Source organism: Polyodon spathula, chromosome 19 (genome assembly GCF_017654505.1).
Source record: "Polyodon spathula isolate WHYD16114869_AA chromosome 19, ASM1765450v1, whole genome shotgun sequence".
Classification (NCBI taxonomy): Eukaryota; Metazoa; Chordata; class Actinopteri; order Acipenseriformes; family Polyodontidae; genus Polyodon; species Polyodon spathula.
The window spans coordinates 9,923,095-9,949,979 of record NC_054552.1 but is presented as its reverse complement, the minus strand read 5'-3'; the positions used below and the strand labels follow the sequence as shown (position 1 = coordinate 9,949,979).

At 38.1% G+C, this 26,885-nt stretch overlaps 1 protein-coding gene across 2 annotated transcripts in view; it reads right to left on the bottom strand.

Annotated features, from left to right (window-relative positions):
- Positions 1-670: 670 nt before the first annotated feature.
- Positions 671-26,885, bottom strand: part of slc22a18 (solute carrier family 22 member 18) — a 52,873-nt gene continuing 26,658 nt past the window's right edge. For both annotated transcript variants that reach the window (XM_041219045.1, XM_041219046.1), the window contains exons 6-11: positions 23,278-23,399; positions 22,056-22,172; positions 21,328-21,428; positions 7,572-7,673; positions 4,959-5,079; positions 671-4,118 (exon numbers count right to left, since the gene is read on the bottom strand). In XM_041219045.1, coding sequence (XP_041074979.1) covers positions 3,931-4,118; positions 4,959-5,079; positions 7,572-7,673; positions 21,328-21,428; positions 22,056-22,172; positions 23,278-23,399 — 751 coding nt within the window. In that variant the 3' untranslated portion in view covers positions 671-3,930. The remainder of the gene's footprint in view (positions 4,119-4,958; positions 5,080-7,571; positions 7,674-21,327; positions 21,429-22,055; positions 22,173-23,277; positions 23,400-26,885) is intronic.

The window sequence follows — 26,885 nt, the reverse complement described above, 5'->3', positions numbered from 1 at the left end:
GAGTTACCTTAAAAAAGCAATTGATCTCTGATAAAGTGGCCCTAGTAGGTTTAACTTTTAAACACTGGTTTGCACTAAGCCAAGCGAACAGGAAGACTTGATTCATTCATATACAGAACCTGTATCATATTTCCATGTTTAGATTTAACAGCTTAGTTTAATTCAGGACCATTCACTGTAGCCAACAGCCACGTATTACACTACAAAGAGTAAGATGTTCTATATAGTAGACCCAGATATTGATAACATACAGCCATCTGAAATGTCTTTGTATTAGATAGCTTGCATCAGGTGGCTTGTATCAGGTAATTTCAATCGATGTGTATTATTAGCTATAAAAAGAGACACATTACGAAGCATGTAGGGAGCTTTAATATACACGGTTTAAGATTTCACCCCACTCAAATGCTCTAACCATTGGATGGGATGGGTAACCATTCATCAATGGTATACAGTTGTGCCCAATACAGTATTTTATAAAATATATATATAGTGATTCAAGTATTCACTGTGTGTGTGTGTATCTCTCTCTCTCTCTCTCTCTCTCTCTCTCTCTCTCTCTCTCTCTCTCTCTCTCTCTCTCTCTCTCTCTCTCTCTCTCTCTCTCTCTCTCTCTCTCTCTCTCTCTATATATATATATATATATATATATATATATATATATATAATGAATAGTAATTTGCAAAGCTTTTTCTCTTTTCAAAGTGAAATGCTTTTAATTTGTCAGAACTCTATATGACTACACCCTAGATGTTCGTTCAGTGACTCCTACACCGTTTTTATTTTATTCTGAAGAAAGAACGTATTCAATCGGTCTCATGTTTTACACCTACAACAGTCTGACTAAGGTGTACCTCTACCTGCTAGAAAATTGAGAAACAACTTCCTATATTATATACAATACTACATTAGTTATTTTAGTTTGAGGTTCATCTGTATTATTTATACATGTGGAAAGTGGAGCCTCGAATGTAGACATACAATATCAATGTGCACCATTGAAAGTGATTTTTTGCTTTAGACAATTTATTGCACATCACAAAGTAACCATACAATGTTTGTGAAGATGAAGTACAGGGCAGGGGGTTTTTCAGGTCAGTATTGAGGTGCGCTTGTTACAGCATGTAAAGACAGAGTACCGATGCCATTGAGTCACAATGAGTTACACTTTTACAGGTCTTATCAGAGTTCTAACCTTGCCCATTGTTAAGTGACTCATTCTTCTTGTGATAGCGAGTTTGATAAGACTTTTCTTGGTGTGGTAAAGCCTTTGAAAGCAGTTCTCTACCTGAGAAGTATTACAGCTGTGATACATTCCTGTCTGATTGTTGCCATGCCTCCAGTGTTTTAGTAGAGAATGTGGAAGTAATTAAAAGGGTGTGTCTGAGGCTGAAAACCACCAGGTCTAAATGAGGACAGTCGCTGTACCTCATCAATTTATCTGAAATACACTTCAGGATTATTAACCTTTGACTCTTGTGCATTTAAACCAAATGCATATAGGATTTGTATTTAAAAATATAATAGAATTCATGCATTTTGCTTCAGATTTCACAAAATGACTTAAGAGCTGGTTGGCTTTGGGTTTCCTTTGTGTTTGTCAGTATTTCCTGTTGCACAGGATTCATGTTCCTATGCTACAGTAAAAGGCGACGCCCATTCTTCCAAACTTGCCTGTCCACAATCAGACCAGCTGAGAAAATGTGAACAGAAGTTTTCAAGGCTTTCAAGAGTCTAATGGGCAGTAGGTGGATGATGAGGTTACATTGTATTGCGGACCGGCCGCTGCCAGCAGTCCTTACTCTTAATGTAACACATTGTCTGCCCGCTCGGTTTCCCTACCCCTCTAAATGTTTCACTTATTCTATAAGTGGTCGTGCATACACATACTGTATTTCTTATGCCAATATCAGTCATCATGACACAGTTAATTATTTTTGAGGTCATGTTATTCAAACTCTGTAGGGAAATTTAGAAAGTATGACAATGGTCCCCAATTGTATGATTATTATACATTTTATAATACATGGTAAAAGTCTTTTTAAAATTGTAATTGACCAGGATATGCAGTGGAGGTGGATCTATATTACTTTTGTACTGTGTGTATACAGTAGAAGCCCTTTAATGATATCCCCCACCCAAAACACACACGTTGAAGAATCTAAAATGCCCTGGAGGAACAAATTAAACTAACATTATCTTCTTTGACTGATGTGCAAGCTTTGAATAGCTACCTGACCGCCAGCTGATCAAAAGAAAGCAGATTAAAGCAGTCTTTGAAAGAATCAGTGAGGGATTGAAATAAACGTGAAGCACTGCAGCTATTAACCACCATCTATTAAAAAAAATACATGGCCAGGATATGTTGCACTAAAAATGACTTGGACTAGTACTGTAAGTTTAAATAACCACAGTCTTCTAAACAACTAATTACTAGGTACTTTCATGGTACGTTAAGTAGTTTGAAGATATTACAAAATTACTATCTTCAAACATGAGGGTGACTGTGTTGTTAAGCTACAAAATAAAATCTGGAGGGCATTAAAGAACACAGATTTAGGTGGGTTTTCTGCTCGGTTTTTAATATCACTGCTTCCTGTTGAAATTGTGTTTTTGTGGTGTGTTTAAGAAGTGAAAACTGGTCTTAAAAGACTTCCTCTTGCGTTAATTGGTTACCTCATTGGCTTGGGACCTTCGTATAGAGATAGGTTTGTTTAACATTTTCAGTGCCTTTGGTCATTTGAGCATCTCCGAATGTTTTCAACAGAATGATATAGAAGAGCCATTTTTACCACAGCAAAGCAGGAACACAAACATTCTATTTGCGCGGTAGTCAGAGGGCTATTTAAAAAGACCTCTTAATCACTGTTGGGTCAAACTTTGTCATTAGCTCAGGTAGGGTAGGAACAATATTCAATTTAGTGTGATAATATCGACAATTTGTTAAATCTTCAATATTTACGTTAATTTTCCACTCTGTTAAGGGAGAAAACAGCTGTATGGCTTCATTTTAAAAAGCAGACTGAGGCAAAAGAGCGTGTGAGAGAGAATGTTGCAATCAAAGTTAAAGCCTCTAATCAATAATTTAATTATCGGAATCACCAGGCTCAGTCGCTTTGAACAGTTAGAGGCCTGTTTCGATAGACGTCGTTACTATCTGTGAAGGGCACTCCTGAGTCATTGGACATGCATCTGTATATTATTAGAAGTTGTGAATCACAGCAGTTTGCTTTCCTGTTGTTGTGAAATAGATTTTATAGCATACTGCTTGTTTCTATAAAAACAACATGTGATGTGCTTATTTATATGTTAAAATGATAATTACTCCCAGATGATAGCTAGTCACATTTCCAGGAATGTAGCAGAATAATAGAATCATAGATGCAGATACAGAAATGAAACTGCAGGTAACAGTTTCAATGGTGGGTTTTAAAAAGAGCAGTTACAGACAAACAGGTTTACTTTAAATCTGGAAAGATGCCAGTAAAACCAAACTGCTTATTTCAAATACTACTTTATAAAGCTAATAGGAGTCTGGTAACTCAGTTAATGGGCTCAGCTACAATATTGAATTCTTATTTAAAATTCTGGATCTGCCATGCTTACAAACTATTCCAGCAGAAATACTCCTGAAGGCTGTTTGTGGGGAAAAATTTTGGCGTTACACTGTACAAACAGTTAGTAAGGATGGCAGGTATATATAATATAAATGCATGAAATTAAATAAAGATATATTATCAAGTTTAGGTAAATCCTAAAACATTACAGTCGCTATTATGGTAAACCATATGGGGAGAACAAAGCATTGTGGTAAGCTTGTTTTGATGTTTCGGTACTCCAAAGACCAACACAATGTACTTAAATTATACTAAATTCTTTTTGAGCTAATGAACATTATACACATAAACAAATTGTTATATGGTTCAACATTCAACTTTGATACTCTTCAGTTTTTCTGAAGTTGCTTTTCAAGAGGTAGAGAAAGAGCAGCAGATTGACTGAACACTGTATGTAACCAAATGACAAGACGCCATAATTCTGGTATAAAAATCCTCCTATGGTTGGACCAACAGTCCGGAGCAGTGCCTGGACTGAGGAACAAAGCCCCAGCATTGTACCTAGAAAACAAAACCACATTCAATGAGAGCCACCCTACTGTACAGAAGGGTTAATAAAATAAACCTTATAGAAGTTTTAAGTGTACTCTGTAACAATTTAGTCTAAGGCTTTTAAACTTCATCAATTACCTAAACTAATGTATTCTTCTTGTTTAGATTCACTTTGTATCATTGTCTGTTTCTGACATCACAAACAGTGGCGTCAATAGAGTTCTCAGAATCACGTCTAACCTCCAACACGGTTTATATATTTGTATCTATATGTCTAGTCGTTTACCAGCTGGGATAATGTTAAAAAAAAGTAAATCATTCCTGCTTCAGTAAGAAAGAGGAATTCAGCGGGTTTGTAAGGAGCCAAAAATGTTTGCATTATAATTCCAGTTTAAATATTTTTTCCCCTCCCGTAAACACAGGTGCTGTATGTTTATACTGCTGGTAACCGGTTTTGAAATTAAAAAAAAAAAAAATTTCTTATGATAACACTCAAGACATTTAAGAAGTGAACATGCGTAGTACAAGTACTATATCTGGCTGACGTGGTAATAAAGTTCAAGTTTCAGTAATAGGGCCTTAAAATAACATGATCTATTTAATATTTTGAGGTCAACTAAATTTCCTACACTGACTAGCCCAACACGCCTAGCCACCCCCCCGAGAGCTTCCTGTCCTGTGTTGAAGGTTTTCTGTGATTTTGGGTCACAGTATCACGTCTGTTAAGTGTCATATGTAGCATATGTTTGTGGACATGATCCTTTAAAAATCAGTCGCATTTTCTTGTCTACGAGGTTGAGAAGTTCACTGCGTTTTACTTTTAGGTGTTTTTAAGTTCTGAAAACTCACCAGAGTAAGAAGAGGGAACACTCTTGGTTAAGATGGTGTCTGTAATGACGTTGAATGTACACAGAGAAAACATCATTGGTATGACAACTGCACAGAACTCTTGTACATTTGTCATCAGTGCCTGCAATATAAGCAGAATACAATATTAGAGCTGAAGCAATGTTGGGAATGAGAAGAGGCAGTTTGGCCAAGCAAACCACTTGTAATGATATCCAATTTCACTGGGTAGGACTGAAGTAGCCCCGATGAGGCCATGCAGAGAAGAGAGGCTGGGCCCTCGCCTCAGGGGTTCAGTAAAATTTGGTTCTTGGGTTTGGCTGGTGAAAACGGGATTCAGCAGTGGAACTGGAGGCTGTCCGTTGATATTCGCTGTCTCTCTGATCAGTAAGTGGGTTGCAGCGGTGAAGCAGTTTTTAATTTGGGTGGAATGGGGAAAATTGAAGAATTAATTTAAAAAATGCACACTACCATTATACAAAGTAGCTTGTAAACTATGGTCTAAAAATTTTACAACCCTAATCAAAAATGTAATTATTGTCAATCATGATCAGATTCTTATTAATTGAACTTTTTTTATGGTTTGTAGTTCTATCTCTCAATTATTTTTACTTGTTACCCTTTTTAAAATACCACTGTTCTCTTCCACAGCAGTGGAGGGACTGATTTCAAATCATTTTCTGATGCCCAGTTTAATTGCTTTGCAGTTAAGACCCCTACAGTGTCTCTTTATGGACAAATCAGTTGTCCACAGGAAGAACAAAAAAACATCTCAATAGCAGTGGCACTGATCCTTTACAGCTATAGAGGACTGCCAGCAATATGTATATCAATAAAATATTTCAGTACAATAAATAATCAAGACAAGACAAATTATTGATAATATTACGACAGCAGATTATTGTTCTAACCATACTGAACACATACAGTTTCTGTAACCGAGATGCAGTTTCGCAGTAATTATCAGTTATTAAACTGCATGCTTCCTGTTTCTGGGGGAGATTGTCAGCTCATGACAAAATGCTTTTAATAAAGACTCTTCTGAATAGGAGGAATAGGAAACGTCAGACACTTGTTTCACAAAGCGGATGATTACACCCTGAGGAGGACACATGACATCCTGCAAGCTGTAGACGAGAAGAGTGAAGGGAGAAGGCTAGGGGACACAGTTTGTGATGTTGATTCCTATAGCAACAGATTAGCATAGCAGTGCAGGAATGCAAAATATGTGGCTGGTAAACGTCTAGAGTCTTCTTTTAAGACTGCTAGGAGTGCTAGAGTGCTACGTTAATTTTAGAGTGCGTCTGTTGAAAGGGTTTTGATGTTATATTTTGTCTGGGTGTAAATTATAAAAAAAGGCTCAAAGGTTAAATGTTTTACGGTCATGCACTCAGCAACATGTTGCTTTAGGTCAGCATGAGTTTAATGGCACTTTATCTGACCACCACTCCAACTTCTAGAACTCTCCATAATATTCCCTATGGTCACAATGCATTCCAACTTCTAGAACTCTCCATAATATTCCCTATGGCCACAATGCACTCCAACTTCTAGAACTCTCCATAATATTCCCTATGGTCACAATGCATTCCAACTTCTAGAACTCTCCATAATATTCCCTATGGTCACAATTTCTTAAATGTATTTTTAGAATGATGAAACTCTACTGAAAAAGGTGATATTGTTTAAAGATGGAACTTAAAAGATGAAAACAAACAAAACAATAAATGTAACGCTCTGAAGTTTCTTCTTGCTGTGTTTATAGTATTACACTGGTTCCTCTTGGACAGTCTGCCTTTGTTTAGGCACTGGCTTTAGAACAGGTCCCTCAGTGTTCATGGTCAAAGCTTTAACTGCCTTACAGCACAGTGAGGCCCTTTCAAAAGGCTCCACTGGAGAATAGCAGACCCTTGGCACAGGCCAGCATCCTTTACCGTAACTGGAATAACTCATAATGTGAACCATCTGGTTTTGCTTTTGAAGTGCTTCTTCGCCGAGCAGGAGTTGCTGTCAGAGTTTTACTGTCAGAGTTGGCTCTTAATTCTTCGCTGTGGGGATTCTAACCTTGTGGAGAATGCTTGAAAGCGACACTTGGTATTCTAACTAATATTTTCTTGTTCTTGTTTAAATTATCTGTTTTTTTCAGGCCTTTCACATCTTGGTGACTTTTTAAAACTCAGATGTTGAAAGCACCACTGTGACTGCAATAGAGCTCTTAGAATCATACCCCCCACCAACTACATCTGGTACACCAGAGTGTAACCATTAAACTGTCCCCACCTGCAACACTCTGTTCTATGTAATGCTTCTTATTGATATATATCTTACATCTACTTCAGGCAGAGTGTTGCAGAGGGCATAACAGATGTACTTGGAGTTCAGACATGATTCTGAGAGCTCTATTTTAAACTCGTTTTAAAAAGTCACCAGGATGAGATTACTAAAACAGAAAATAACACAAAGCAAATTTTTAACCACAAGAAAAATACATAAGTTAAGATCATTCAGCCATGTCATACCTGTACCAAGTCTAGGTAGGAAGGTCTGATGCTAATAGACTGATAATTCAAAACACAGTGACATTCTGTAATGTTTTAATAAAGACCTACAGCTTACCTGAGCCAAACCCACAATGCTAGCAGTGCCTATTGACAGCAGGAGCAGCGTTCTTTCAGAATATTTACCCGTCAACCTTCCAATGACACCACCCTGCATAACCTAAGGAAAAGAAAGGACGTGAAATATCTCTTTGTGCCCTTGCTGGTTCCATTTGGTGCTTCTCCCAAACTCGACATGATGAAAGGCAGCGATATACTCAGCCGAACACAGTCCTGACCTGACCTCAATTTCCACTCTACATTGATCTGAAATAAGATAAGAATTGCAGTGATTCTTTCTCCCCACAAGTTCCCCTTTGAAATTGCTTCAGCAACAACAACAACAAAAAATAAATTGATTTGTTTGTGTTGAGGCTAAAAAAGCCTTCGGAAGCATTTCATTCTGGATTCTCTGCAGCTGTTAGTGTTGAATACAGGTTGTCTGTCAAATATAATGGCTGTCGCCTGGTGACATCAAAAGCAGCTCCCGCTTCAGGGTTAAAGGGTTAATGACAGTCTGTATCAAATTTCAAAGTTAGGCTTTGGGCCTACTGAGAGGAATCTAAATATCAGAGTTTGGCACGAATACCTCTTTCCTAATCTATGAACTTTATTTTCTTAATCTTTAATTTTAAAAACGGGATATTTAGTACTACAGTAAGGTAAAGAAAGTTTATACCTTCATTGGCTTCCTCTCTAGAGTCTGTTATTGTTTCACCTCGGCATTGTTTCATGTCAGACAATGGGGTGGGTGGGGTGGGGGGTCGATAATGACGTTTAGTTTTGCTAGCATTAGAAAAATCTTGTTCATGTTTCATTACATACAATATTGGTAACATCGACACCTATTGGTGGACCCTGCGTTAGTTATGCAATATTGGCACGGAGCATAATAATGGAAGTTTCTGTACAAAAACAAATGTTCTACTTTATTTTTGATCTTTTCATCTTGAATTTGTAAATTTAAAAAAAAAAATTGAGTGACCAATTGTAATTATTTTTAGTTATTTTCCTTCAATTTGCAATGCTTGATAATGTTTTTTCTCCTCACCCCACAGAGTCCCCACACAGCACAGACGTTCTGACGGCATGCGAGTGTCCCCCGATCGCACATGCCTAAAACCAGACTCATTTTTACAATGAGCAGTCCCTAGCAGAGGTGGGCGGGCTACCGATCCCGGAGAGCAGATCAGCCCTGCTTTTGATCCACTCTGAATGTGCTCAGTGTCTGGCCAGTAGGGTTCTGTGTTGCACGATGAGAAGCATTTACTTGTTTGCAAATGTTTCTTATGTACCTTTTTTAAAAAAAAGTTATATTCTAATCTTAAACTAATCTAAATGTTTTCCTGGAATATAGTAACTTGTGATAAGAAATGGAAAGCATAAACTGAAACCCCCTTCCTGCTTCTTATCAGGTATTAAGTGCTGTTAGGCTTTCAGCACAATTGTAATCTCATTTGTCGTTGGTAAAATTGCCAAGTTTTGTATTTCTTAATCCACAGCTGAAGATTACTACCTAATACTTCCTTCCTTGCCGAAGCACATTTTTTACAAGTTTATACAACAGCCTGCAGTCTGAACCAGTGGAAAAAAGTACAGCAAGTCCTATTGGTTATCCAAGTCAGGCTTTGCTACAAGCAAACAGGCTATATATCACTATCAAAAAATATTTTACCAGGTGACTGGTGAACTTCTGATAAAGTTTTCAGTTCTAAGTTACATTAAAAAGGTATGATTATTTTAATTGATGTAGGTCAAGAACCAAGAGATCTGTAATATCAGTTATCTACTGTATTCTTGTTTAGAATCCCTTCGTATATCATTTTCTGTTTCAGTCTTTGCTTCTAGGAGACTTTTTAAAAGTCAGAAGTTTAAAACACCCCTGTGGCCTCAAAAGAGCTCTCAGGCATGTCTTCTTTGAGTTTTAAAAAGTCCTCAGGATGGGATGACAGAAACTGAAAGTGATACCAAGTGGATTTAAACAAGAAGAATACATTAGTTACGATTACTGATATTAGACCACCAGTCAGGGGGACCCCAGTATGAGAACAGCAAACAGCCTACAGTTCATTCAACGCTGTAAAGAAGGATCTCCAACCCCAGTCCTGGAGAGCTACTGTGGCTGGTGGTTTTCATTCCAACCAGTCTCTCAGTTATTTAATTGAACCAATTATTGGCTTAACTAGTCAAGATTAACAGGTGTTCCAGATCTTTAGCCAGTGATGATGTAAAGACACCTATAAAACCTGCTGGATAGGGGCTCTCCAGGACCAGGGTTAGAGACCCCTGCTGTAAGGAACAAAATATTTGACTTTCCCTCAGCTAATCCTTACAAAAGTTTCCCATTGTAAAAGCATAGCAAAGTGTACTAATGCATTGTGAAAGCATGGTAAGGAATAGGTAAGCATTATAAAGCACAGAGAGGTAGTGTATAGTACTGTATAGGAAAGCATATTAATAAACATGGTAAACTATGGTCAATTCATAGTACAACCATGGGAAAACTGCACAAATACCATGGTAAACTTGTATAAGGGACCTGCCATGGATAGCCAGTGAGTGCTATGTCAAAGCAACACAATAGCCCTGACATGCTGTGTGTGGTTTTGTTGTGAATTCAGGAACTAGTCCCTGTGTAGCTGCAGGCCACATTCTTGAAAATTACTTCCATTGCCGGTACTTACTTTATATTTACTTAATACTGTTTATTATGCAAATCACACAAACTTTTCACAAAAGGGCAAACAGAAAATATGAAAAGCATCGGTTTAAAACTTTATTCAAGTACTGGCGAGCGTATAACAAAATGTCACAGATTTCGTAATATACTGTACAGTAGACCCTGATATTGATGTTTTGCAGTCATCTCAAATGTCTTGTATCAGATCATTTGCATATGATGGAAACGATGTATTATTTAACTACAATATTTATTACAAATATGTAGGGTACTATCATACAAACTTACTGTACTCCTGGCAATATAGTTTTCAGAATAATGTTTATCCTCCACCAGGAACACCAGTGTAACCATTAACCTGTCCCCAAGCACCAGCAGCAGTAGGTCTAAGAAACGGCCCATTTCTTTAATTAATGAGTAGATAAATGGTTACTCGTTACACCCTGGTGTACTTCGAGGTTAGACATGATTCTGAAAGCTCCGTTGAGACCACAGAGGTGATTTAAACAAACAGTCACCAGGATGAAACATACAAAGTGAATATAAAGAAGGGACTAGTTAAGATAACTGTGATATTTTGCACCCCTACTAAGATGCTTTTAAAAGTCATAGTGTGTATAATATAATTAGGGCTTGAATTCGTTGGTTTTTATTTTTTGTTTATTTCGGGGTGGGGGGGGGTATCGTTTTTTATTATTATTTGGCAAAATTTGTTATTTTCAGTTAAAAATATACACCACAAACACATCAATTTTCAGCTTCTATAATACACTGAGTTTGTGTTTTCACTCATACATATACACATGCTAAGTTACTGTGTTGAAGTGAGGATGTCCACATTAGGATTCTGGCAATGTGGAACTCTGAATGCATTTTGAATCCAAGAATTGTTAACTTGTTAATTTCATTTTATGCCCATTACCACCTGCGTATCTACCACACTACAGTTCGTGTTTTTTTTTCCTGCCCACCCCATCATATGACTAGTGTACTGTAGTAGACCGGAGGATACGAGTACACATGGTTGAAGAAGTGAGCAGGTGGCGGATTCAGCAGAACGGTCTCCAACAAGGATGGGTTCTCGCACCCACTCTCTTCAATGTGTATGTCTCGGACCTTCCTCGTACAAGATCTAGCAAGTTCATGTATGCGGACGACATCTGCTGTGCCACTGAAGCCCAAGCTTTCGAAGAACTGGAAGAGCGTCTCAACATCGATATGGCAATCTTATTCGACTACTGCAAAAAGTGGCGACTCCAACCAAGCATCACAAAAACTGTATCAACAGTTTTTCATCTGCACAATGCAAGTGCTTCACTGGAACTGAATGTAGTCCTAGATAGTAAACGGCTTAAGTGTGATCACAGCCCAATTTACCTCTGTGTTACCCTGGATTGTTCACTGACATTCCACGACCACCTGATAAAGACACCCGCGAAAGTCTGCGCACGAAACAACTTGCTGAGTATGCTGGCCGGCATATCATGGGGAGCTCGAACACTGGTCCTCCGGTCCACAGCCCTTGCTCTCTGCTACTCAACAGCTGAGTACTGTGCCCCAGTCTGGTGTCGCAGTTCGCATGCAAAGAAAATTGACACTCAGCTGAACTCTGCAATGCGGACCATCTCCGGCACTTTTCTTTCAACTCCGGTCCAGTGGCTACCGGTGCTGAGCAACATCACACCTCCACACATTCGGCGCAAGGAAGCAGTGGTCAAAATCATCAACAAGATCCAGGATAACCTGGCACTACCATTGCATGACTTTATCCTCCATCTACCAAAGGTGCATCTGGAATCTAGACGTCCAGTCTGGCTGTCACTTCCTGACCATGATTGGTCATCAACAACCCAGTGGCAAGAGGAGTGGTTCCACAGCGACACTCGCAACCAATTCCTCATTGCCGACCCGACCCAACAAACTGCCCACCCGGCTTTGACCTGCCACGCCAAGATTGGACTTTACTCAATCGCTATCGTACTGGTCACTGGTCTTTATGACTGAAGCCTCGTAGACAGCCCACTCTGCTCATGTGGGCAGAAACAGACAATGCTTCACATTGTGGAGGACTGCCCACTGACAAGTTTCCCGGGCGGACTCCGTGCTTTACAAACAGCTGTTGATTCAGCAGTTGCTTGGCTGCGCAAGAACAGCACACGCTAAGAAGAAGACTGTAGTAGTTAATCTCAGCACACAAAAAGTTATTGACATTTTTTCCTACGACTAAACGTTCATCATGGCACTCTGATTTAAGGTTTGATATGCATGTAGCTATAATAATACTACAATAGTTCTACACAAAACAACTTTAATATGCATGTGGCAGAGCAAAGCTCTGCCCTTTATAAATTGGCAGGGATGGAGTTAAATTCCCGTACCTGCCTGGGTTTTTTGTGTTCAGGTGGCTGGGGTTGAATAGTTGATTAGCTTAATTAATGATCAATCAGCGCCCAGCCACCTCACATAAAAGGAGGCTTCTGCTTCCCATTAATATGAGGGAGCTGAGGAAGCAGGTTGCTGGTTTGCTGGTTTGCTGGTTTGCTGGTTTGCTGGTTTTTCTAAATCCAGTGAAGGCATTGCCCAGCCTGGAAATCTTAATTTTTATAAGTTTTGCTTTTTGTTTGGTTATTTGTGTTTAAACATCTATATTTTCGCCCTTGTGCACTTTTATTTTGTGTTTTTGTAATAAAAGCCTTTTTTTTTTTTTTAACTGCAGTCTGTCTCTGGGCCTCTATCCACTCGCCTGCCTGTCACAATGCATTAGTAGAATAATAACTGTTCAGCATTCATATTTATAATAACATTTTCCGTTCATCACCGAATAAAACTGTAACACCATATTGCTAGTTTGTTTGGGTTCGTGGTTGTTAAGCCTGTTGCTAAGCAAATGACACTGATGCAAAGGTAGTATATTACGCAGTGAACAAAATTGATGATTGATCAGTTGAAATGTCTTTTGCACACTGCCTGCCTTCTGAAAGTCATTTTCTTTATGTAGAAATAAAGAGAGTAGTGAATGATTGACATAATTTTAAATACTTTGCCAAAACCCATGTTTATTGGTTTAAAAAAAAAAGATGTCTAATCTTCTAAATATGTCCTCGGGGGTGTTTTTCGGTTAAAACCAAAAACTTCAAGCCGTAAATATAATGTGTATCTCACAACATACTGTATTAAAAAAAGTAATTAGGTAATGAACACACACACATTATATGTATATATACATACATACATACACACACACAGTAAGTGTCAAAAGTTTGAGTACACCTGCTTGAAACCAGGTTTTTCATGATTATCTATGCTTTTAACTGTATAAACTTGTCTATTAACACTTAATATTTCATTGTATGATATGTGTACTCATATAAGCTGATAATCATAAGTGAAATAAATTCAAAAATGTTATTTTTAAATGAAAATTTAAATCTTGTCAATTTCAATGAAATGGTCACCCAAAGCAAAGGGATTTTAGTCTGAAGCCCAAGTCAGTTAAAAGTCTGAAATGTGTATAACATGGTATTAGAACACTGGCCTAAGTATAAAAGTGTCTTTGTTAGATGTGCTCTGAGTTAACTAGCATGTTACCTAATTAACCTTTTGTCACCAATTATTGTTAACATGCAAGGGTCCATGATTACTATAAACATAGGTAGCATAGGCACAAGTTTGTCATTCCTGAATGTAAGAGAACAGAAAATGGCAAAATACACTCAGTTAAGCAAAGAAAAAAAGACAAAAACAGTCTAATTACTTTAAGAAATGAAGGTCAGTCTAAGACAAATCGCAAGAACTTTGCAAGTGTCTGTAACTGCTGTGGCCAAGACCATCAAATGATTTCAAGAAACTGGCACTCATGAGGACCAAACAAGGTCAAGCAGGCCAAGGGTGACCTCAAAATTGGAGAACAAGTTAATTTGAGTCACAAGTCTGTGAAACCGGTGATTAACTGCCCCTGAAATACAAGCTCAGCTAAATGCTACTAGAAGTACAGATGTTTCAATATCAACTGTTCAGAGGAGATTGCGTGAAGCTGGCCTAACTGGAAGAATTGCTGCAAAGAAACCATTGTTAAGAGTGCAGAGTAAGAGGAAGAGACTTGCCTGGGCCAAAAAACACATTAACTGGACATTTGAGGAGTGGAAGTCGGTCTTATGTACCGATGAATCAAAATTTGAAATATTTGGGTCCAACTGCCGAGTATTTGTAAGACGCAGAGAGGGTGAGCGTATGAGTTCTGCATGTGCGGTTCCCATTGTCAATGGAGGAGGCATGGAGGAGGCAGTGTCATGGTCTGGGGTTGCTGGTGACAGAGTTGGTGATCTTTACCAAGTCTCTAGCAAGCTCAACCATCATGGCTATCATAGCATACTTCGGACACATGCCATTCCATCAGGATCACGGCCAGTTGGGCAGTCCTCTCCAGTAAGATAATGACCTGAAACACACCTCAAAGTTGTGCAAGAAGGAAAGTGAAGGACAACTCAATCTAATGACCTGGCCTGCCCAGTCTCCAGACCTCAATCCCATAGAACTTGAATGGGACGAACTGGACAGAAGAGTCAAAGCAAAGCTACCCACAAGTGCTCTACATCTCTGGGAATTGCTGCAGAAGAGCTGGGAAGACATGTCGGGTGATTTTCTGCTGAAACTTGTTAACCGAAAGCGTCGTGTTTGTGAGGCTGTTATTAAGGCAAAGGGTGGCTATTTTGAGGAATCCAAGATTTAGAGACAATTTTCAATTTTCTTGAACATTGCTTTGATACTCCTTATGTTTTGTTTATTGTAACGTGTTTTCATTTTCAAGTATTTACAGAAATGTATACAACGTAAAACATTGTCAATTATGAAAAAAACCTAGTTTCCAGCAAGTGTACTCAAACTTTTGACTGGTACTGTGTGTGTGTGTGTGTGTGTGTCTGTCATTATATATATATATATATATATATATATATATATATATATATATATATATATATATATATATATATATATATATATATATATATGTGAGATAGCAGGGAGGGGGTTAAAATCCTTCCCTGCTAAAAACCTTGTGAGAATGCACATTTGGGTGTTATGGGGTTTAATTGTGTAATTGTTTTATTGTTTAGTAATCCCCTACACCTGGTGGTAATTGTAAATTAGAGCCAGGTGCAGGGTATTTAAGAGAGGCAGCCAGTCTGTACCAGGCTGCTGCTGAGAGAAGAGCCCGACTGTGTGAGTGAGCAGTCGTATTGAGGTATTGTGTAAGGGTGTGTTTTTGAATGTTTGTGGCAGGTAAACGGTTTAGTTGTCCTGCGTGATAGTTAGGTTCCTGTTTATGTTTAGTGAGTGCTCCAAATAGGAGCTAGGTGTTTGTTTTATGTTTATTTCATTTTGTGTTTATTAAAAGTGCGCGTGAGCTCTGTCTCAGTAGAATCCTGTGTGTTGGGTCGTGATTCAGAAGGGAGAAGAACCCGTGAGAGCCTGTGTGGTGAGCAAAAAGGTGACAATATATATATACATATATATATACACACACACACACACACACACACACAATGCCTTGCAAAAGTATTCAGACCCCTGACCAATTCTCTCATATTACTAAATTACAAATGGTACATTGAAATTACATTCTGTTTGATTTTATTTTTAAACTCTGAAACTCAGAATTAATTATTGTAAGGTGACATTTGTTTTATGTTGGGAAATATTTTTATATTAAATATTTGTACACTTGCTATATATATAGAGAGAGAGAGAGGACACACACACAGTGAATACTTGATGAATCACTGTTCTCAGGCTCTGGCAGTTTACTCAGCAATGTTGTGAGTCACTCTGTGTGAACATCATAGAACTGTCTCTCCTTTCCAAAGAGATGCTCTGACACTCACCAGCCCTCCTTCACTGAAGAGGCTCAATGAACTCATCTAAACGACAGTGACAGTTTAATATTTTCCAGTAAGAGTCGTTTGTAATATGGGTCCCGAGTGGCTCACCTGGTAGAAGCGCAGCAACGTGGTGCACATGGCAAGTCATACAGCGCAGGTTCACGTCCTGGCTGTGCATAGTAGGCTGGTCTTTGCTGGAGATTCTGAAGGGAGCATCGTATTGGCTCTGGCGCTCCTGTGGGTTAGGGAGGTAAAACCAACAGGGACTGTTTCTCCACATCACTCTACAGTGAACCCTGCTGGCCAGGCACCCAGTGAGGTCACAGCAGACACCTGCAGGGGTAGCGTTTGTCTTCTAGAGGTCGGTAGCTTGCTGACATCTGCTCTTGAGTTCCTGGGTGAAAAAGGAAACTGGCTTGGTCGTGGTATTGGAGAATGCCCATTGAACCTTCATGTCTTCTAAGCCATGTGGGGAATTGCTACGGTGAGGGTAAAAGCAATTGGGCGTTCCAAATTGGGAGAAAATTGGAGGGGAAAAAATTATAATTGAACACACTAAATTTATATTAATAAACAAAAAAAAAAACCCAGATAGTTTGTAATACGTGTCCAGCAGTGAAACAAAACTAGGTGAAGTTTTTGGCAGTAATACATCTTCTATACAACCCATAAATACAAAATATTTCCCTTCTGTTACAAATGGTTTAAGGTCTCAACCAAATTGTAATCTATAACAAAACCAGACGTAAACCGATCTATGGAAGATGAGCAACTATGGCGTCTCTGTGCGAGTGTGATGATGCCATTGGTTTAAATTGTGCGTAGTTGTGTTTGGTTTATAGCACTAGAAATAAATAAGTACAATCCGGTTGAGAGAAGGGTGCGTCACTTTAGACACCTCTCTTGAAGAGGCACAGCTGAGGAACTTCAAGTCAAAAACAAACACAGGAGGTTAGCATACATTCTGAAAATAAAAAATAAGCTTACAGTAAAAATATTTGTAGAATTCAAAAGGTAAGGCCGGTTGTTTTAGACAGTGAGAGACTTAACCTTGTAGTGACACTGTACTGCCAAGGCATAGTCAATATTTAACCTATATATACTGCTATTCAGCTATATTGTTTGGTCCTGTTAGTAAAGTAGGAGTTACTAGAGGTACAGTATTTTTAATGCTGCCTTTTGTTTAGTTGTATAATTTCTTCAGAAGACAGTGATTATGAATTAAGGATAGTAAAGATTTTTTAATAAGCGTGTTAACTGAAGAGCATTAAAATGTAAAGTTCCCAATGCCAGATATGTATGTTTGGTAATGCTGCCAGATTAATCGGAAAACATTAGTCAAATAACAAAACTAAATAAATCAGAAGCACTAGTAATTGAAACTTGAGTCCATGAGAAAACTGTGGTGTATTACTGAGACGCACAAAGCAACCGATCTTTAGAATGCGGGTTAGGTGAAACTAATTGTCTTCCTGTAGCCACTTCTCTCCTTTTTAGTCTCTTTCAATTTAAAGCCGTGAGAACTTCCAAATGAATTTGTTCATGTATATCGGCTGAATGAAACAGCTGCATATCATATATCTGTCGTGCTTGTAAACTCCAGCAACAATGGCTTCTGGAAAGAACCTTCAAAGCTTATTGTGGGTGAGGCAGGGAAGCACATTAATGTCGCACTGTGCATCAAAGCCCATAGGACATCATTGTGCATCACTGATCTGCTTCCTCATCACACTTCTTCACAGGAATTCCTTGCTGGAATAATTAGTTAGCACTAGGAATAAAAATCTAAGAAGAAAACAACCCTAGAGAATCGTACAGGGTTAAGATATTGAAAGAGGTATAAAATTATTAGGCAAAAGTAGATGATGTGAAGCATCATAAAAAAACGATTGTCCTCTGCAGCCATTGGCTTCTCATATCAGCAGTGGTATATCAGCATATCAGCAACAGATTGGATTGTAAACTGTGAAACTTTTTCTGAGAATGGTGTTGTAGGTTTTTAAAAAATGAAATATGAATTAAAGAGGCATATGAATGTGCATGCCTGTTTTATTTATTCCAAAAAAAAACTAGTGCTAATGAATGTATTTAGCAGGTCTCGTCATAATTGTATAAGTGGCTCTCTAGTTATATGCAAAACTGTAAAGTGTGACATACAGAGGTATAAGCAACCGACGATAATAAAGCACAGTGAAAGCATGAGAACACACGGACAAGCACATTTCATCAGAGTGGATGGCAAAGCATTGTAAAAACATGGTTCACTATGATAGTAGAGCAATTTACTGTGGCAAATACAAATGTAAATATAGGGATTTTAAAAACCATCTAGAATTGCTTGAAAATAAAGTTACTGCAAAATAGAAGGTCTGTTTGTGAATAAAGTGCTTGTTTGACTATAACGAACTTGATACACAGTGTAATAAAGTTGCGCTGCAAGGTAGCTAAACAACGCAAAACTGTCTGTCTTGTTTAGATACTGAAATCTGCCTGAAATCTTCCTTGCTGGGAGGTGGAACACGCCACTAATTTGTCTTTCATGATATAATTTGAATCTAACAATCAAAATTACCTGCTGAGCAATCAAAATGGTTCTGCCTCAGACTCATTACATGTGATGAGTCAGTGGGAATGTTATATCCCAGCTCTGTGTCTTTCACACCGCTACAGCTGTCACTTCTGATTTTCACCAATCCCTTTTCACTTTATTGACACAGTACTGTACCTCCTAAAACATCCTGTATATGGGCCAGTCTCTGCTACTGCATGTAGGCAGGTTAAAACAGACATGTAAAAACTGATGATTGTTGGGCTGCCCCACTTATCTGTCAACACTTTATGCTTATTATTTACACCTTTTTTTTGTTGCTGCTTTCAGACTACTCTTTTGAAGTGGAATAGCTAGGCTAACCAATTTTCTTTTTAGCTCCTCGGCATAAAATGGTGATCCTTTTTATTTTCCTTATTTTAACTTTCCCACTAGCCAAAACGTCAGTCCACGTGATTGACTGGTTGATTTAATCAGCATTAAAGCTTGCCACAGCTGCGTTTCAGAGCATGCTACAGTGCAGTGGAGTCAGCAATATTATTCCATTTTGCACTGCAGGTATGTAGTCAGTTTAAGACAAAATATAGAACTGGTTAATTATTCCCCGCTTTCAATGAATGGCACAGCAAGTGAAGTGGAGTTCAAAGTGGAACAAAAAAACGATGGGGAATCTTATACGTGCGGACAACATAGGAGTAGGAGGATGGTTGCTCTAATGTGTTGAACCTTCTGAGATTTTTCAGTAAGAGTAAAAACGATTGAATCAGCGTTGAATCAGTAAAAATGTTACTTTCTCACCAATTCAACACTGAGTTGTTTATGTCACTTAAAACATTTCTTCGTAATTCGTTAATGAAATTCAATGGATTGTTAATTTGGTAATTGGATTTGGTTTATTGCTCTTTTGTTACGCTTAGTTTAAATAGTTCAAATGTTTGTCTCTCGTGGGAATGTTGTCAGTTGACTTTGAGTTTGAGTTTGAAATCCCACTTACACTGTTATAAGTGAAGCTAGTAGCGAGGATTATGTTTTAAATGTTAAATGTAGAGCATGAAAGTGGCATTAGAAAAATAAAAATGCAAAAAAACAAAAATGACTGTGAACCGGAAATGGAGAGTAAAGTTATTGATCATTTTACTAAACCTAAACGGTTTTCGAGAAGTACTCAGGCAAAATGTAAGCGGGCTATAAGCTTGTTTGAACAATGGTTTCTAAGTTATGTTTGAGATGTGTAATACTTTAAGTTGAAATGATTGTTGAAAATTGTTCTGACTGATTTCATTGACAAATCCAGTTTTCTGTGGATTTGTACCACAAACTGTAGATTCATAACTCAACAACATATCTTCCCTGCAGTCCTCCTCTCTTCAAAGGCATGCAGCCACTTTGTTAGAAGAATCATAGAATGGATCAATTAAAAGATCAAAGGGTCACACATTTTGTAAATATGAATAAAGTGTATTTCAGTTAAGATGTAAATGGTACTGAAGCTAAATACTGTATACATGGATTTTGAAACCTTAGGGTCTTTAAAATAAGTATGATGAGAATTATCGAGAAAACAGTTAAAAATGAATTTCTTGCATGACAGCATTAAAATCATGAACCTGACAGTTGCTGATAACCATGTGTAAGTTCCCCTTCAGGGCATGAAAGATTAATCATTGTGGCATCCTGCATAATTTGAGTTCTGCAAGAATGCAAGAGCTGTATTTATCACAAGGCCACTGTAAAAACAAAAAAAAATAGTTTGAAAGTTGAGTAATGTTTTACAAAACACAGGAGAAAAGGGCAGAACTGCATCGGTGTAAACAATAAACATTAACAGGTGTATTTTATTTTGCCTCCAGTAACAACGTTGCAATTGTCAAACGGTCATGTTTATATTTCCGCTCGGTATTCACTTAGTATTTATCAAGTTTGGAATGCACACACAAGAGGAGAAAAATATAAACACAAGGGTGCTAAAATATTATGTATTATATTGTTCAACAGCAAAAACAAGACAAGGTAACACCTGCCTTTGAGTAATGGGAAGGGTGGTGTTATACTGCATTTTCTCAATTGAAACCACTGAAACAGAACAGGATTCAAACTGCAAAAGCTGGACATGAGAACTACTTGACATTTAACACAGACTTCAAACCTAGATTCCAACAAGCCAACTCATTCAAAACCCTACCAAATCTGATAAAACTTTAAAAATAATTATAAACGGTTCCCAGAAAATCAGAATTCGTGTGATTTGCTATTGCTTCTTCATAGGTCCCAAGTTCAATCAACTGGAATGCTGATCCAGACTATTTGCAGTAAGGCGGCAGGGAGGAGGGGCAGGCCACTTCCTTGAGATCATCTTGGACAATCATTAATTTGACTAACATTGTAAAAATTACATTTGAAATCAATAAAAGAAAACATTGGCTAATTTAAAATCATCAAGAACCCCTCAATGAATGGAGTGTATATACAATCATATGATCTTGCATACATGTTTTACTTTGAGGAATGTACAAAGACTGTGGCGAGTCTGTGGGTTTTAATGTCAGTTTGCTGGTCACTTGAGTGGTCTGTTCTTGCAGACCTGTTTCTTTCAATTTCCAGTTACACCTGAAGAGGAGACTTTTGGGGTCTTGATTCAGTAAGTGAAGCTTTTGTTTTATTCACTTACCATTTGGACGAGCCCAAAGTAGGACAAAAGGTACCCTGTCTGCTCAGCCTTAAGCTGGAAGAAATTCATGGCAATGATGGAGAACATAACCTGGAAGACAACTGAGAGGGACAGGAGAAATAGTAAGTTAGCCGGGTGCATACTGCTTTAAAAGCAAGACACTGAGCAAATATCAATTTTACAGAATATAAGCTGAAAGGTTGGTCAAGAGATGCATAAGAACTTCATGACAATTTTTACCAAAATAAAAACACAACTGTGTGACAGATATAAAGCAAAACTTTGTATATGCTATTCCTTTTGAGGTCCAGGGATTCATAACTCACTAGCCAGTTACGCTGTGGCATGGACATTACTGACAGTCCTTGTTGTTAAATAAGCAATGTGAAAGTTAAACAACAGTGGTTTAAGAGTTCCCACAAGTGCAATTCAACATTTTTATGGCTTAATTTCATATTTTGCTACATTCTCCGGCATCGCATTGACATCCATGGTCCCCAATAGGTAATTACACGATTAAACTTGAGCAGGGCTGTGTGTGCAGCGAGAGGCGATATAGTTAAACAGTCTCTATTGAGCTGCTCTTTCTCGCCCAGTGTAGGTCCACAATGAAACAGATTGAGCGATACTGCAATGTTTTGGGATTCTTCCAATAAAACACTTTCAGAATGTGAGATGGTGGGGACAGTCCTGATGCAGTAGTGCGGATTCACTGCTTTGATAGTTACCTGAAGGCAGTCCTGAAATGATCTTGATGGTGAACATCTCCCGAACTCCAGGGAACCTCATCAGCCCGGTGATGTCACTCAGGCTGAACACAGATTCCGCTCCCACCGCCAGATTTTCTAGGAGAAAGAATAAGGGTGTTGACCTTTTGAGTTTTTATTATTCATATACACAGAGCATCAAAAGAAACATATCACTATTGTAACACATTTATTTTTTTTAAAAAGTATATAAATGATGGACATTGATAAAATGTTTTTGTTTTCTTTTTAATCACTCAATCATTCATCCTTGACCATGACACGCTTGAGTGACTGTGACTGAAGCATGTGCACTTAATCACCTAATTAGTGCGACAGTTGATTGGACACTGGATATGGAGTGATTTCAACTGTTGAATTGCAAGCTTGAATAAAAGCAATAAAGAAAAAAATCACAGAAAAAAACATCAAGAGAGCAGCGCCTTTGTGCAATCGGCATGCAAGAGGCTGGACTAGGGCAGCGTACTGTGACTCGCCGTCTTGGGTGCTCACAGCCAGCAATTTCAAACCTGGCGAGATGGTATAACCAGACACACTCTGTCAATGACAGGCCACGAACTGGGAGACAGAGTCACAGCACCTGCCCAAGATCGACAGATCATTTTGCAGCATCTTTGTGATGTCAATTGTTAATCAGTCACTGCACCTGCTCTAAAATAGAGTTTGTCATTTTTCGATCAAATCTAGTGAATTTTATCCAAATATAAGTGATACGTTTCTTTTGATGCTCAGTGTATTTATTTTATATATCTTAATTCAATTACAACTTTTTAAAAATGCATTTATTTATTTAAATTAGCTTGCCTTTTGGCTTTATCTATTTCAGATTCAGGCTACAGTAGCTGGCAGAAGAAGATTCAAGATCACTAACTATTTTTTTTTGCTTAAGTTAGCAGTTTTTATTAAGAGTTGAGACCTAATATTTTGGGATTATTCCGTATGAGATATCAAAATGACTCCGAGATGGTGAGGTGGGCAAGATCCCAAAAATGTGTCCATATGGTGTAGAATGACACATGTATTTAAAGTGATTGTAATTCTGTTTTTTGTATGATGTTCTCTGTTTAGAAAACAAAAACAAAAAAAAGCAACAGCAATAAACTGAATTAAATCTCTAGAACCACAATTTTCCATTGTGTTTGTGGAATGAACATATTGTCTAAATACATACAAAAGGTCTTACTGTCCGTGGCGGTGGCACTATCTGTTTCTGCCCGTTTCTTGGTGTGGGCAGGAATGAATTTCACCACCAGAGCGGCGTTGAGGAGACTCCCTGCTGCTGCAACAAACGCTGCAAAGGATTCCCTGAAAAACAAAACCAGAGAGGTTAAATGTGTTTTGTACATACATGTAATAAAAAAAAGCATAGTGACTCATATTCAATTTAAAAAACATATACGACATAAATGGTTGTTAAGTATAATTATAATTTCGACATTTTATAAAACAGCCATTTTAAATTCAATTCATGTTTTTATTCTGTACTCAGTGGTATTTTAGGATAATTCCATTGTCAAGTATCAATTACTTTACCACAGGCATCAGTCATTCTGTAGAGAAATGAGGTCAAAATCCCCCCCCCCCCAAAAGTATTTTACAGTGACAACTAGCATTATTACCATAAAGTAAAAACACAGCCATCATACAGTACCTATATATTCAAATGCTCTCATAAAAAGCACAGCATAGAGCAGAAGTTAGCAAACGTATCTATGGCAGTTAGGACTTTAGCTGAATTTGCTCTGTAGTCATTACAGTAGGTATCCTTGTGATGCAGTAGTTTTGTGATTCCTGGAACCTTTCAGTGTCCCCAACGTTGAGAACCACCGACAGACCACTGGTACTATATTAGAATCTTCACTGAACTCTCAAACGGTTTTGTAACATTTATTTTACATTAAGCAGATTGCTGTTTCACCCCACACAAGTATTTATCTATATATCAGTCTAGTTTAATTTTGTATTTACAGGTTCACAGTAGGGTTGAGGATCATTTCAACAGATAAATGGTTTATAAGAGCTGTATGGTATATTTACTGCACAAGGTACAGTATAAGTGTGTTGAGTGAATAATAAAGCATTTAAAACACAAATTAAAGCCACGATTTATACTGTGAAGAAAGGAGAGATGACTGGAAGTAAACACTCCGGCCTGCACTGTAAATGATATCCTAGCCGGAGGAAATGCCATTCCCTCCAACATCCATCCACCCACCCCCGCAGTAACCCTGAAACCGCTTGCTGATTGCACCATGGAAACATATTACAGGGAAAACACTGAGTAACAGCAGAAGAGGCCCACAAGCAAAAACCTTATCGAAAAGATCCAACTCAAACAACAGATGACTAACTTATTTACCATGCGAGAAGTGGAACACTGTATGGCGACTGACTCAAATGATATGCATCTCCATCATAAAACCTTTACATTCCTTTTCTTGGGTAATTTAGAAGAATTGACTGAAGTAAGCCAAGGCCTCAGGCTGGATTTTGCAGCAGCTGACCTAGTGGGTTGATGCTGGTGTGGCCATTCCCTAATTAGGTAATTGGTGCTAACTGGAGGAGTGGCCACATGTATAAAAGGAGCCAGAAAGCCATTGTTTGTTGGAGGGAGCAGATTTGTGTTTTGCGGGCTGCGCTGTATTTTGTATTTGTCAGTGAAGGTGAATGCCCAGCCGGATATTAGTGTCTGTGGTCAGAATTGTTTTGTTTAACCTTTTATTTTCACCCTTGTGTCGGTTTATTTGTTTCAGTGTTTTGTTTGTTGATTTAATAAACATGCACATGAGCACTTTAAAACAGCACTCTGACTCTCATTCCTGACACTATCCTTTCACCGTTACAGTGACTTCCCAGGCACAGTTCACATCTTACAGAGAGTTTTACAATATGGTCAGGCTGCAGCTCGAAATGTTTTTAGAATATAAGTAATAAACACAACACAACGCAGCCCAACTTGGCAGTATTTCAGTTTGAAGACTTTTTCATTTTTCATACTTGCTATTAGCTTTTGAAACATCATTGGTTTCTTGAAGTGCTGAAGATGTTTTATTATTAGGTTCTTCATTCTAAAAATGGGGACCCATACATACTGTTTGTGTCTGTTCGTCTGTCACATTCCACATGTTGATCTTGAGAGCTGCCCTGATTTTGCACTTCTCCAAACTTAGTTTTCACTACTAGCCTCCTATTGACTTTTCAGATTGCATTACAAGCCGATAAACCCTCGATTTTATACAGATATTTTAAATCTCTCAAGTACTGTACTGTGTGATTATTACCCTCTGTATGTGAGTGCATTATTTTATCCCAGGGTCTGCCAAAGCAAAACAGGACAATTGAATGAATCCAACCTACACTGCACAGTACAAGTTCTAACATATCAAGATGCAAGATACAAACAAAGTTTAAAACAGAACAATAATAAATTATTGCCAGTTTACCAAACAAGAAATTAAAACATTTGGCACAATAATGTTGCCAATACTGTGAGGTATGGCCCGAGACAGATATGAATAGGCAATGTCTCCTTTAGGAAAGACCCTGAGCTAATAGCAGCATGGAGTTGCACTGAAGAAACGTATATAGGACCATGCTTAGCTACAGCAGTGCTGTTACTCCCCTACCCTTTCTTGCAGAATTGCTGTATGCTAGAATTGCTAGCTGTGCTCTTAGAAACCACTCCAACTTGTATCTATTGTTAACAATGCTGAGCCAACTGAAGCCATTGCTTTTCTAGAGATATGAGAGTCTGTACCCATGGCTGGATTCAATGGCTGTCAAGTGTAATTAGGGGTTTCTATCACACCGGAGTCAGCAGAGGGGACAGGGAGTTAAAACAATGGCAAACTAATATAGCACCCAGACAACAAGCTCCCAGACATCTTTATGATACTACAGCATTGTTAGTAGCTAGGACTATTAGAAATGTTGACAACACCACCTTTGTTTCTGTTGTACGTTTACTTATAACCAATATTTATTAAATATGCGTAGCAACTCAAAGCTGAATTCGTCAGGTTGACAACAATACATATATACAGCTATAATTTTGCTTCATAAAGTCGAATGAATCCTGTGGAATAATTTTATATAGCAATATTGAACTACATACCGCTTTGAAAAATTAAAAAAAATTTTTGACTAATTGAAAAATGTGACATTTCGAAATCTAACATGAAATACTGTACTGCTATTATGGTTTCAGGTAGACTTTTGTAATATCATTTTGTAGTTTCTTTGATTATATGATGTTTAATGATGAATGATGTCTCAATCCTAACATTCTAGGCCAGGTGTCTGCAATCCTGGTCCTGGAGGGCCAGTGTCCCTCCTGGTTTTTATTCCAACTGTAAACCCTAAATTAATTAATTGGACCAATTAAGCTTTAATAATAAGCATTTGGCTTAAGCCCAGCCACATGCTATAAAAGAAGAGCCAGAGCCTTTGTTTGGGAGAGCTTGAAAAGGAGAGAAGCTGTGTTTTTCTTTATTGTTGGTTCACTAACGAGTGTTGCTTTGGAGGTAAAGGAATTAACCATCCTCGTTCGGTAGTGAAGTCATTTACTTAGCGCCTTTCACTGTAAGAGTTTTGTTTATTTTTCTGTGTGAAAAAGTATTATTTTGTTACTTTTGGATCCCAAAATAAACTTGTGAAAATGTGTTATTCTACCTCTGGCGTCACCTGCCTGCCTCTACCGCACACATTGGTCCATACATAAACGAAGCAGTTTCCAAACCACTAGGGGCACACCTTCACAAATTATATATATATACACACACACACACACAC